Source organism: Rhincodon typus, chromosome 34, assembly GCF_021869965.1.
Source record: "Rhincodon typus isolate 14 chromosome 34, sRhiTyp1.1, whole genome shotgun sequence".
Classification (NCBI taxonomy): Eukaryota; Metazoa; Chordata; class Chondrichthyes; order Orectolobiformes; family Rhincodontidae; genus Rhincodon; species Rhincodon typus.
Window position 1 is genome coordinate 25,548,257 of NC_063365.1, and position 13,233 is coordinate 25,561,489.

A 13,233-nucleotide genomic window follows, 5' to 3' on the forward strand; every position below is an offset into this window, starting at 1 on the left:
ACCGCCAACAACCAGAACCTGCCTTTGTGCCAGGTATGACTCCAACCAATGGAGAGTTTCACCTCTGATCCTCAGTGATTTTGATTTTGTCAAGGTGAGTTTGATATACCTGGGTGACACGTTCAGTTACTTCAGAAAACAGTGAAGACTCTATGATCTGGTGTGGGACTGGAGTCACAGAAAGGTTGGTGGGTAAGCAGGCTGCAGTTCTGGAAAGACACTTGTGAACTGATGGTTTTGCACTGATCCAATAGCTTTTTTTAGTGGCTGATAGATTTGCATCATCGTTAGCCACAGTGAAGTCCTGGAAAAGTGGAGGGTAGTGAATGTTGTGCCCTTATTCAACAAGGGCTGCAAAGAAAAGCCTGTGAATTATAGATCAGTAAGTCTAACATCTGTGGTAGGTAAGGTACTTGAGAAGATTCTGAGGGATAAGATATACTTGCATTTGGAAAGACAGGGTTTGATTAGGAGTAGTCAGCATGGCTTTGTGCGTGGAGATCATGGCCTCACAACTTTGTTAGAGTTCTTTGGTGAACTGACCAGGAAGGTTGATAAGGGCAGGGCGGTAGACATAGTCTATATGGATTTCAGTAAGGCCTTAGATAAGGTTCCATGTGGTAGGCTGCTCTGGAAGGTTAGATCACATGGGATCCAGGGAGAGCTGGCAAATTGGATACACAATTGGCTTGATGGTAGGAAGCAGAGAGATATAGTGGAAGGATGCTTGTTGGGCTGGAGACCTGTGACTAGTGGTGTGCCTCAGGGATCGATGCTGGGCCTATTGCTGTTTGTTATCTATATCAATGATTTGGATAAGAATGTACAAGGCATGATCAGTAAGTTTGCAGATGACACTACTATAGGTGGTATCGTGGACGGTGAGGAAGGTTTTCAGAAATTGCTGCAGGATCTTGATCAGCTGGGGAAGTGGGCTGAGAAATGGCAAATGCAGTTTAATATAGATAAGTGTGAGGTGTTGCATTTTGGAAAGTCAAATCAAGGTAGGAGTTTCATGGTAAATGGTAGGGCTTTAAGGAGTTTAATGGAACAGAGGGACCTTGGAGTTCAGTTGCACAGCTCTCTGAAAGTGGAGTCACAGGTAGACAGGGCAGCGAAGAAAGCTTTTGGCACATTGGCCTTCATCAGTCAGGGCATTGAGTACAGAAGTTGGGAAGTTATGTTGCAGTTGTACAGGATGTTGGTGAGGCCACACTTGGAGTATTATGTTCAGTTTTGGTCTTCTTGCTCGAGGAAGGATGTTATTAAACTAGAAAGAGTGCAGAAGAAATTTACAAGGATGTTGCCATGACTCCAGGGTCTGAGTTATAGGGAGACGTTGGACAAGCTAGGACTTTTTTCTTCATCGTGTAGGAGACTGAGGGGTGTATCTTAAAGAAGTGTATAAGACCATGAGAGGCATTGATAGGGTGAATGTACTCAGTATTTTTCCCAGGGTTGGGGAATTGAGGACTAGAGGGCATCAGCTTAAGGTAAGAGGGGAAAGAATACATGGGAACCTGAGGAGCAACATTTTTACACAGAGGGTGGTACATATATGAAATGAGCTGCCAGTGGAAGTGGTTGAGGCGGGTACATTAGCAACATTTAAAAGGCATTTGGACAACTACATGGATAGAAAAGGTTTAGATGGATATGGGCCAAGTGCAGGGAAATAGGGTTAGTGTGGATGGACATTTTGATCAGCATGGACCAGTTTAGTTTGTACTGTAGGACTCTATAACAATTCTTTCCATCGAGACTCAACAGGACATTTTGCAAGAATACTTTTTCAAGGGGAAAACCAACACTTAGGCTGCAAGAGAGCTGCATGCTGATTGTTTGGCAAGTGGAGTCTGATTGGCAAAGGTGTTAGCATGGAGAATGCACCCATTTATGTTAATAGCCAGACTTTGATAAATTTGAATTTCAAATCAAGCTTGTTGACTCTGATTGGTCAGGGCATTGCTCTGGGAAATGAACCAATGAATTCCTTTATCTATTTTGGCAAGTTGAAACTGACAGTTTGTGTACATGTTGCTCTGTTGACAACAAAAAAGACTGTGTGCATTAGTATACATCATTTCTAATACACACAAGTCTACCACACTATGAGCCCAACTGATAATCATAAACTAGCTGTCAGTGTAATGATTTGCACCCTCAGGATTATCCAGCAGATGCTGTCCAATTGCTGAATCTAATATAGGACACTGTGTTACAACTATTGCACGTGCAGGCTGGTTGGGTATGACTAGCAACTTGCTTGTTGTGAACACCTAAAGGGGCTATGATGTTTGATACAATCGTCCAGTCTTTAGGATGAAGAATTATGCTTGCTAACCAATCAGCATTCTTCTCTTATGAGGTATAAATGTGAGTTTCCCCTCTGAATTTTTATTCTTGTGAACTGTCCTGATGCGGGTAGATGAGAAACTTCAACAAAATGTGTCTTTTTCAGCAATGCTCAAATTCTTTCCAGCTTTTGAATCTGCCATGCGAGATTCAAGTTGACATTCTGTGGATTATCAGTCCAAGTTTCTACAATAATAAAAAACAAAAAAACTGCGGATGCTGTAAATCAGGACCAAAAACAAAGTTGCTGGAAAAGCTCAGCAGGTCTGGCAGCATCTGTGAAGAAAAAAACAGAGTTAAAGTTTCGGGTCCGGTGACAGGTGACTCTTTATTTCTTCACAGATGCTGCCGGACCTGCTGAGCTTTTCCAACAACTTTGTTTTTGTTTCTGGAATAATATTTGGACAATGCTGCATTATATGCAATTTTCATCCAGGTCTAAGTATTAATAGAAGCAGAAAGGAAAACATTCCATTGAGACTGTCTTTGAAGAATGGGCTGCTTTGTACAAGTGACCAACTTAGTTATTTGACGATATAAATTAAAGAGCCAGGAAAGTAATTCAAACAAATAGTGAACAGGCAGTAAACAGCAGGAGCAGAATATGTCTCGTGGTTTGGAATGTAGATTGAGCAAAGGCACAATGCAATTGAGCAAATGTTCTTGTTCTGCGCTGAAAGAGGGAAATCCAAGAAAAAAAGAGAATCCCCAAAGCGATCTCATTAACAAAGGATAAACTCAGGCTGACAAAACTTTGTTCAACAGAGAATGGTCATTGTACCTACTATACAGGACTGTTAGTAACTTTCACGTGACTCCTAGCCTGTTACAGATCTTTAAAGTGGGCAAACTCTCTGAATTTGAATTTGACAGACTGTTTGGGTGAATCTTTCTAGTTCGTTTCCTGTTCTGTTAAGTCAATTTCATGCTTGTATTGCTTTTTCTTAAATAAAATTACTGATTGGGATCTTGTGACAGGGCCAGCAGTCTCATTTTAGCACTTGCATGGGGTTGGTGGGAAGGTCTCTACATCACTGAGCACCACGAACCAGGTTTACTTTTGATAAGTATTGATGAACAAATTTTAATTAAGAAAACAATTAGAACATCAGATATTTGCCAAAGCAGCAAGACAGCTAAAGAAGAGGTTGAATATTTAGGTGATTTGCCAGAGTTGGTTACTTGTACAATTTGGATTCAGTTGGGAAACAATAGATTTTCTGCTCAGTTAGTGTCTTAATGCTGGATTTCGTCTGTAACATGGAATTAATCCAGCAGTAACTATCCAGCTGCAATGAGCTAAAAACACAAACTTACCCAATTAAAACAACTGACCTGGTAATTTAAAACAGCGTAGAAAAGGAAAACACAACAACTTTCAGAAGTGAAGTTTCTATATGTCAATGTTATGAGAGACTTGGAAGCTCTTACAAGGAACAGAAAAGGCCAGCATACACATACAGCAAGACTCAGTAAGGCAACTTGCACATTGGCCCTTGTTCTACAGGTTTTTTGCTACAGAAGGTTTTGTTACAATTGGTGAGACCACACCTGGAATAGCATTGCAGTTTTATTCGACATATTTAAAAACAATATACTTGTATTGAAGGCAATATTGTGAAGGTTCACTAGATTGGTTCCTGGAATGACAGAGCTGTGCTGTGATGAGTGGCTGAGTAAATAGACCGATACTCTCTGCAGCTATGAAGAGTGAGAGGTGATTCCATTTAAACACACAAGTCCCAAAGCAGCTTGACAAGATAGTTATTGAGAAGTTATTTCTTGAGGCTGGAGAATCTAGAACAGGGGTCACAATATCATACACAGTGTAATTGTACAGCTTGACCTGGAGGTCTTTCAAAGATAAATCTTTTTATTAAGAGATTCTAACCCAGAGCAGGATCCTGCTGATCCATATCCAACAACCTGCTCTGAAAACTCTTCTTGCATTTTAGCAGCTGTGACAAACTGTGCCCGAACAGCTGAGACATCCCACAATGTTCTAAAACAATTAGCGATATTCTAAATAAAACAACCTTCAACGTTCTAAGAAAAATGGTCCATCTCCCATTATGCACAAATCCTTTAAATAAAATCTCCAGAATCCAAATCTAGATTTGCATTTCCACCAAAGACCAATCAGATTTTCCTTGGACCATGCTATGAGTATATTTAATGCAGGGATACACAGAAATGTGGTCTCTCAGGCAATCAAGGGATTTGGGGACTGGTGGCAACTGGATGACCAGCCACGTAACAAGAATAGCAGAGAAGGTTTGAGAAGCTGTCTGATCTACTGAGACTGTTTTTGCTGACATCGTTGTGGCTTCTCTCAATATTCCAAAATGACTCGGCTTTTAAATGAATAAAGCAGGAACAGTACCTACAGCCCAGTGGAATAATAGTGATAGTTTTATATTACGTAGTAGTTACAAAGTGTGGTCAATGTTTATATTGCACTGATCTATAACAAGGCATCAGGCTAAAGAAACAGACCCAGTCGCAGTCTTGCTTCAGAAATTAATTATGTTGTGTGGTGTTTCTGTGGCATTTCCCAGAGGAACAGCCACATCTGCACCATTCTATATAAAACCCCATGTGTACCTCGAGATGTGATGTCCTCATCACCCCCAGCACCGATACAGCTGTGACAACAGGAGCCCTTACAGGGGAGGAATTGGAAAAATTAAAAAGGGACAACGCAAATGTAATTAGAACAGAAGCCAGTGTGAGCATGGAAGGGAAAAATTGCTCACAAAAAGATTCAAAAATATTTTGTTTCCATTTGTGACAGTTATCACCACTTTGAAATAATTCCATATGTGTGGAGTATTCTGAGACCTTTCAGAGCAATGGGATAATGCAAGTCAGTCTCTCTTTTCTATTTCCTCAAAGCCGTTAATAAATGGATGTGATGAATCAATATATTGTACTTTAAATCTAAACAGAATGTGTACTTGAAGATAATCTTTGAGCAGGAGAGAGTTTCACAATCTAATGCCAGGATTATGTGCAGAGAAACACTTAAAACTCCTTTATCCTTATAAACCAATTTCAAATTTAATAATTTATAACCAAACTTGCATCTACACTGTCACGAAAACATTTCTGTGCCTCCCCTGCCATTCTTGATCCATTAGTAAGATCACTCGTTTCATATTAAATATTTATTGACTGACATAATTTGTACTCAACATCAACTGAGTTAAGACTGTTGAATACCATTTACCTTCATTCCTGCCTATTTGATGGTTCATAAACCAGATTCACAATGTCAGAATTGCTTAAAGCATCTCTATATAGCCAATATCTCTCTACGTGTTGCGCTGAAATTGCCTACTATCTACAGAAACCTGACAGAGGCCAATGAAATGGTTAGCTCCCAGAATGTCCATACCTTACACTCAAAAGACATTTGCACTGAGACTGAGGTATACAAGACCATAAGGAATAAGAACTGGACTAGGCCTGTTAAAGAGAGTGGTATAAATGGCAAACTTAAAATATAGACCTCACAACTTGTGTAACTCCTTCCAGAAGATTTGATTTGGGAAGATTGAGGGGTGATCTCACTGTGGCCTTCAAGGTGCTGAAGAGATCTATTAGGCCGCATAGGAAGAATAAATGCGACACACTGTACATGGCGATGGCTCAGTAGTAATTTCTTTAGCATCCTTTATATCTCAAAGCAGTTTCGTTCACAAGCCACACTTTTTCAGCCCACCTCAGGAATGCGTCTCTTTATCCCATGGCACAGCATCACTGCTCTCACTGTTCTCTGAGACAGTACATTGCAGGTCATGACAAGTCACAGCACAGAGTTGGAGACAGTAAGGACTGCAGATGCTGGAAGCTAGAGTCAATAAATGTGGAGCTGGAAAAGCACAGCAGGTCAGACAGCATCTGAGGAGCAGGGAAGTCAACATTTTTGGCTGAAATCCATTGTCAGGACTCACAAAGGGTTTCATTCCGAAACATTGACTTCCCTGCTCCTCAGATGCTATCTGACCTCCTGTGTTTTTCCAGCTCCACATTTATTGGCACATTCCGCAGAGTCCCTGCTGAAACTTCTGCCAATTATCTTCAGCCAGCAACTTCTGAGACTAGTCCCAGCTGGATTATTACAATTGGAATAGCTCCTGACAAAATCTTGTACAATTTCCACCAGTTCTTATCTATCTCTCCATCATCTCTGGTCTCTGCTCATCACTGACTTCCCTTATAACTATTATCATTCTGGTACGTGACATCTCCCCACTCCACATGCTCTCGTTACCCAGACTTGGATGCAAGAATCTTAATTGTCATGTAAAGGATTAGGAAGTGATACAGAAATTGCAAACTAGTTTGATATAAATCTGCAAAGGAGAATCACATCAGCCTTAGGCTACATGAGATTGCTTCAGTTATACCACCATGGTTCCTTCAGTAGTGTGAAACCAATTCTGCTACATAATTAATATAAGAGAGAAAAACAATTTGTGAGCACACTGATCAATATCTGAAGTAGAGCTCTGGTTATGTGCTCTGCATATTCAGTGCTGGTGGGAAAAGGCAGCTTCCTGAAGAGCTGTTTAGTTTATATTACACGAGGGGTACTAATGTTCCAGTGGGAGCAGACACTGCAGGTGCAATCGGACAGAATTCATTAATACAACTTAACATTTGCACATTTGTTGCTCTTTGCAACCTAACCATTTAGCAGGAGTACTAAAATGTCAGCAATTCAGAAATTGTTTCTGTATCTAAAAAACATAATTATGGCTGAATAGAATGATTCAATTTTGTCCATGCAATGTTAGCATTCTGCATATCCTTGTGTATCTTAGCCTTCCATCAATGCAATTAGTCCCATTTGACGTTGTTGACTTGCTCACTGAGCTGGCTGGTTATCGCACAGACGTGTCATCACCATGCTGGGTAACATCATCAGTGCGGCCTCCGCTGAAGTGAAGTTGTTCTACTCTGCTTGGTATTTATACTGATCGGTCCGTTATGTGAGTGGTGTCATTTCTGGTTCTGTTCTGCATGGGTTTGTATATGGAATCAAATTCCACATGTTTTTGATTGCATTATGGGCCTCTAGGAATTCCTGTGTGTGTGTGTGGTTGGCTTGAACTAAGATGGTCACGTTGTCCCAGTTAAATTGATGCCCTTCATTGTCCGAGTGCACTGAGATGAGGGAAAGTTCATTGTGTTGTTTTGCTGCTAGCTGGTGTTCATGTATCCTGATGGCTAGTTTCCTTCTGGTCTGGTTGATGTAATGTATGTTCTAGTCATTGCAAGGTATTTTGTAAACTACTTTGGTCCTGCATGTCATGGGTATGGGGTCTTTGGTCCCTGTGAGTGTTTGTCGTAGTGTAGCTGTGGGTTTGTGCGCTCCCATGATTCCTAGTGTTCGAAGGAGTCTCATTGTCAGTTCTGATATGTTCTTGATATAGGGTAGTGTGGCCAATGTCTTGGAGCGTACTGTGTCCACTTGGTGTTGTCTATCTAGTCAACCAGCGGATGAATTTGTTGGGATATCCATTGTTAGCAAAGACTTTGTGTAGGTGCTCTTCCTCCTTCGAAGGATCAGTGTGGACTTGATGTCACGATGGGCTAAATAGTCATAGGGTGGCACAGTAGCTCAGTGGTTAGCACTGTTGCCTCTCAGCGCCAGGGACCTGGGTTCAATTCTAGCTTTGCATGACTGTCTGTGTGGAGTTTGCACATTCTCCCCGTGTTTTCCTCCAGGTGCTCCGGTTTCCTCCCCGCAGTCCAAAGATGTGCAGGTTAGGTGGATTGGCCATGCTAAATTGTCCGCAGTGTGTACGGTGGGAAATGCACGGAAAGGGTAGGGTTTGGGTCTGGCTGGGATTTTCTTCAGGGGGTCGGTGTGGACTCAATGGGCTGAATGGCCTGCTTCCACACTGTAGGAATTCTATGATTCTATGAATTCTGGTCGTGACTCTACTAGAAGGATGGGGAGGCTTTGGAGAGTGTACAGAAATAGTTTACCAGGATGTTGCTGGTTTGGAGGGTATTAGCTATGAGGAGAGATTGACAAACTTGGTTTGTTTTCACTTGAACATTGAAGAATGAGGAGTTTCCTGATAGAAGTTTACAAAATTATGAGGGGCATGGATATAATGGATAGTCGGCATCTTTTTCTCTGTGTAGACATGTCAATTACTATGGGACATCGGTTTAAGGTCAAAGAAGGTAAATTTAAAGATGTGAGATGCCAATTTATTACACAGAGGGCGGTAAGTGCCTGGAATGTGCTGCCTGAGGAAGTGGTAGAGGCAGTTACAGAAGCAATGTTTAAGAGGCATCTTGACAGAGACATGAATAGGTAGGGAATCATGGGATACGGACCATATAGACGCAAAAGGTTTTTAGTTTAGAAAGACATTGAGTGTCAGCACAGTTTCGGTGGGCTGAAGGGCCTGCTCTTGTTTGTTGTATCCTTAGAGTGTGACCCCTGGTTCTAGATTCCACTGCCATTAGGAACATCCTTCCTCTATCTATTCTGTCTAGTTCTGTTAAAATTTATAAGTTTCTATGAGATCTTTGTGTATATTTAAGTCTGACATGAATAGTTTCTTGATTAGTGGGAGCAATCGGGGTTACAGGAAAAGGCAGGAAAGTGGATGTGAGGAATATTAGTCACGATCCTATTTGAAAAATGGAATAGGCTTGAGGGGCCTACACCTGTCCTTATTTCTTATGGTCTAATCTTCCTCATGCTTCTAAACTCCATCAAACATAATCCTAACTGATTCAATCTCTCCTCATATGTCAGTCCTGACATCCCAGGAATCAGTCTGGTTAAACTTTTGCCACACTACCACTGTTGCAAGAACACCCTTCATCAGAAAAGGAAACCAAAACTGCACATTATATTCCAGGTGTGATCTCACCAAGATCCTGTACAATTACAGCAAGACATCCGTCTCCTGTACTCGAATCCTCTCACTTAAAAGGCCAATGTACCATTTGCCTTCTTTACCGCCTGCTTACTTTCTGCAACTGGTGTACGAGGACACCCAGGTCATGTTGCACATTCTCCTCTCTCAATTTGTAACCATTCACATAATAATCGCCTATTATTTTGGATGGATGAGCTGAGCTCATATACTGGAGAGCAGATTGGATAATTTCACCAAGATTGTGCAGGTTTGGAGTTGGCAAGATTTCGTTGACTCCTTTGTAAATAAGGGCACACGACACCTCGGGCACTGGGTGTGGAGCTTATGTGAAAATTTAGTGCGAATACAGGAGTAGAAATTACCGCTGTCTTTTGCCTGTCAGGATGAGGGTCTTACGTGAAATAAACTTGAAGCACTGAATTCGATGTCATGAGGCTGTAGATTGAAATCAGAAAACTACCCCTAAATTTAGCAACCATCACCTGAATACAACCACTTCCTAAACATGTCTCTTGTTCCTAACTAGACCTGACACAGTACAGTGCATCAATCAGCTGGTGTCTGAAAATCTAATGTTTGCAATCCTTCACCATCCCTGAAAGTGTATAGAAATCCTGAGGATGACTCTGAAATCTTATTTTCTAATGTTCCTGTTGGAGAATTGGCTTTAACACAGGCAATGGGTGAGAGCTCCTAACAACATTCCTCAGTTTCAAAAAACAAAACTGTGCTATTTCACTCAAATAGCAATGGCTCTAGGCTTACCTCATTTACAAAGACCCAGTGACTATCCTTTGAAGCCAAATTTGTTTCCACTGCCTGAAAAAGAACACAAAAGATGAAACATTACAATTGTCGTATGAACATATGAAATAGGAATTGCACTAGGCCTTTCAGCTCCTTGATCCTGCTCTGCATTCAATAAGATCAAGGATTGTGTTTTGAATTCCACATTCCCATCTACCCACATTAACCCTCGATTCCCAGCATAATAAGGATCCACCCACCTCTGTATTCAAACTATTTAATGTTCCCACCTTCTCCACCTTCTGAGTTAGAGAGTTCCAAAGTCACACAAACCTCCCAGAGTGAAAAGTAATCTCCTCATCTCTGTCCTGAAAGGGTGGCCCCTAATTTTAAAACAGCTCCCCCTAGTACTGGACTGACCCACAAGAGGAAATATCCTTCCCACATCCATCTTGTCCAGATCATTCAAGATCTGATACACTTCAATCAAATCACCCCCTCACTCTTCTTAACTCCAGTGGATACAAGCCCAGTTTGTTCAACCTTTCCTCATTAGACAACCCATTCATACTACGTATCAATCCAGGAAACCTCCTCTGGACTACCTCCAATACATTTAGATCCTTCCTTAAATAAGGAGACTGAAACTGCACACTGTATTCGAGATGTGGTCTCACCAATGTCCTGTATAACTGAAGCATAATGTAGACTGACGGGCAGAAGAAGGTCATTTGGCCTGTGCCACTCAGTCAAGATTTTTGCCGATTCACTCTATATCAGTCTGCAATCTTTATATGTCTGGTGCACTACAAACGTTTTCATTTACCTTTGAGTTAACTATAAATTTAGCTAACATATCTTTGGTCCTTTCATCTTAGTCGTTGACATAAATTACAAAAAGCTGAAGCCCCAGCACAGACCCTTGTTTGACTCCACTCATCACGTCCTGCCAATTAGAGACCGATTCATGCATTCTCTCTGTTTTCTGGTAGCCAGCCTATCTTCTATTGATGCTGATGTTATCCCTGTCATGACTGACTTGGGTAGGGGGTCCTAAAATCAAGTCCCATTATTCCAGGAATCATCATAAACCTGAAAATATGATTCAATCACTAAACTGCCCAGCTGTACCCAACTGTCTGATTTCAGTGGCCTAACTGTGTCTTCTGGGTTTACAGAGTACATACATTAGGTTTCTCAGTAACAAGAAAATAACTACTCCTTGTAACCAAGCTGCTTTTAACCATAGCAAAAGAGAGACACAAATTGTTAACTTATAGCTCTATTATTTAAACTCAGCCCTTGTTATTAAAATTCCCTAAATACTCACAAAAAGACACAAAAAAAGACAAGACAATATGTGAATATTATGGGTTGGGAAAGAAAAGAATCAGAGGCGCACAGTTCTGGCACAAGTCTGGATCACAGGTGTCAGAGGTAGCAAGAACTGCCGATGCTGGAGTCAGAGATAACACAGTGTGGAGCTGGAGGAACACAGCAGGTCAGGCAGCATCAGAGGAGAAGGAAAGCTGATATTTTGGATCAGGACCCATTTTCAGGACAACAGAGGGGGGAAGGGAGCTGGGAAATAAATAGAGGGAAAGAGGGGTGGGGCTGGGGGAAGGTAGGTGGGATGGAGATAAGTGGATGCAGGAAGGTTAGTGGGGATTGGTCAGTGGGATTGGTGGGGTGGATAGGAGGGAGAGAAGATGGACAGGTTGTGTCAGGTCAAGGAGGCAGGGATGAAGGAGGCTTGGACATGGGGTGAGGCCAGGGGTGGGGAGATTTTGAAACTGGTGAATACTATGTTGAGGCCATTGGGCTGTAGGCTCCTGAGGTGGAATATGAAGTGTTCCTCATCCAGTTTGCGTGTGGTGTCATTGTGGCACTGGAGGAAGCCCAGGATGAACATGTCACCCCGGGAATGGGACGGGGAGTTAAAATGGTTGGTGACCGGAGGGTGTTGTTGTTTTTTGCGTATGGAGTGCAGGTGCTCCATAAATCTGTCACTGAGCCAATCTCACATACCACCCCACCAACCTCCGCATCCAGCACATCATCCTCCGCCATTTCCACCACCTACAATCTGACCCCACAACCAAAGAGATATTTCCCTCCCCACCCCTATCTGCCTTTCGTAGGGACCGCTCTCTCTGCGACTCCCTCATCTGCTCCACACTGCCCACCAACCCCACCACACCTGGCATCTTTCCCTGCAACCGCAGGAGGTGCTACACCTCCCCTCTCACCTGCTTCCAAGGCCCCAGACAAACTTTCCAAATCTGACAGGGATTCACCTGTACATCCTCCAACCTGGTCTACTGTATCTGTTGCTCCCGATGTGGTCTCCTCTACATCGGTGAGACCAAGCGCAGAATCAAGGGCCGATACATAGGGCATCTGCGCTCTGTACGTTATAATCAACAACACCTTCCAGTCACCTACCATTTTAATTCCCCCTCCCACTCCTTTGATGACATGTCCATCCTGGGCCTCCTCCAGTGCCACAATGACACCATACACAAACTGGAGGAACAACACCTCACATTCCGTCTCAGGAGCTTACAGCCCGATGGCCTGAACATAGAATTCACCAGTTTCAAAATCTCCCCACCCCCAGCCTCATGCCACGTCCAAACCTTCCTCTCATCCCTGTCTCCTTATGCTGACACAATCTGCCCATCTTCTCTTCCACCTATCTGCCTCACCCTTGCCACTGACCAATCCCCACTACCCCTACCTGCATCCACCTATTGCCATCTCACTACCTTCCCACAGGCCCACTTCTCTTCCCTCTATATATTTCCCAGCTCCCTTCCCCCTCCCCAGCCCTGATGAAGGGTCTAGGCCTGAAACATTGACTTTCCTGCTCCTCTGATGCTGCCTGACTGCTGTGTTCCTCCAGCTCCACACTGTGTTCCTCCAGCTTTACACTGTGTTCCTCCAGCTTTACACTGTGTTCCTCCAGCTCCACACTGTGTTCCTCCAGTTTTACACGGTGTTCCTCCAGCTCCGCACTGTGTTCCTCCAGCTCCACACTGTGTTCCTCCAGCTTTACACTGTGTTGGATCACAGGTGTCAATGAATTTTTTTTTCAGCTTTCTTTTGATTCCTTCCAATTCTTTGCTGATAACATGAAGTTGTGGGTAAACTGATTCTCAGTCTTTCATTCACTTAGTCAAGGATTCACCTTTTCTGTGCCTCTGAAGATGGCCTT

The 13,233-nt window shown here is 42.6% G+C and overlaps 1 protein-coding gene across 1 annotated transcript in view; it reads right to left on the bottom strand.

The window, feature by feature from the left end:
- The window catches only part of LOC109936828 (glutamate receptor ionotropic, delta-1-like), a 581,569-nt gene that overhangs the window by 101,839 nt on the left and 466,497 nt on the right, over window positions 1-13,233 (bottom strand). The window contains exon 5 of the mRNA XM_048616211.1: window positions 10,035-10,088. Coding sequence (XP_048472168.1) covers window positions 10,035-10,088 — 54 coding nt within the window. The remainder of the gene's footprint in view (window positions 1-10,034; window positions 10,089-13,233) is intronic.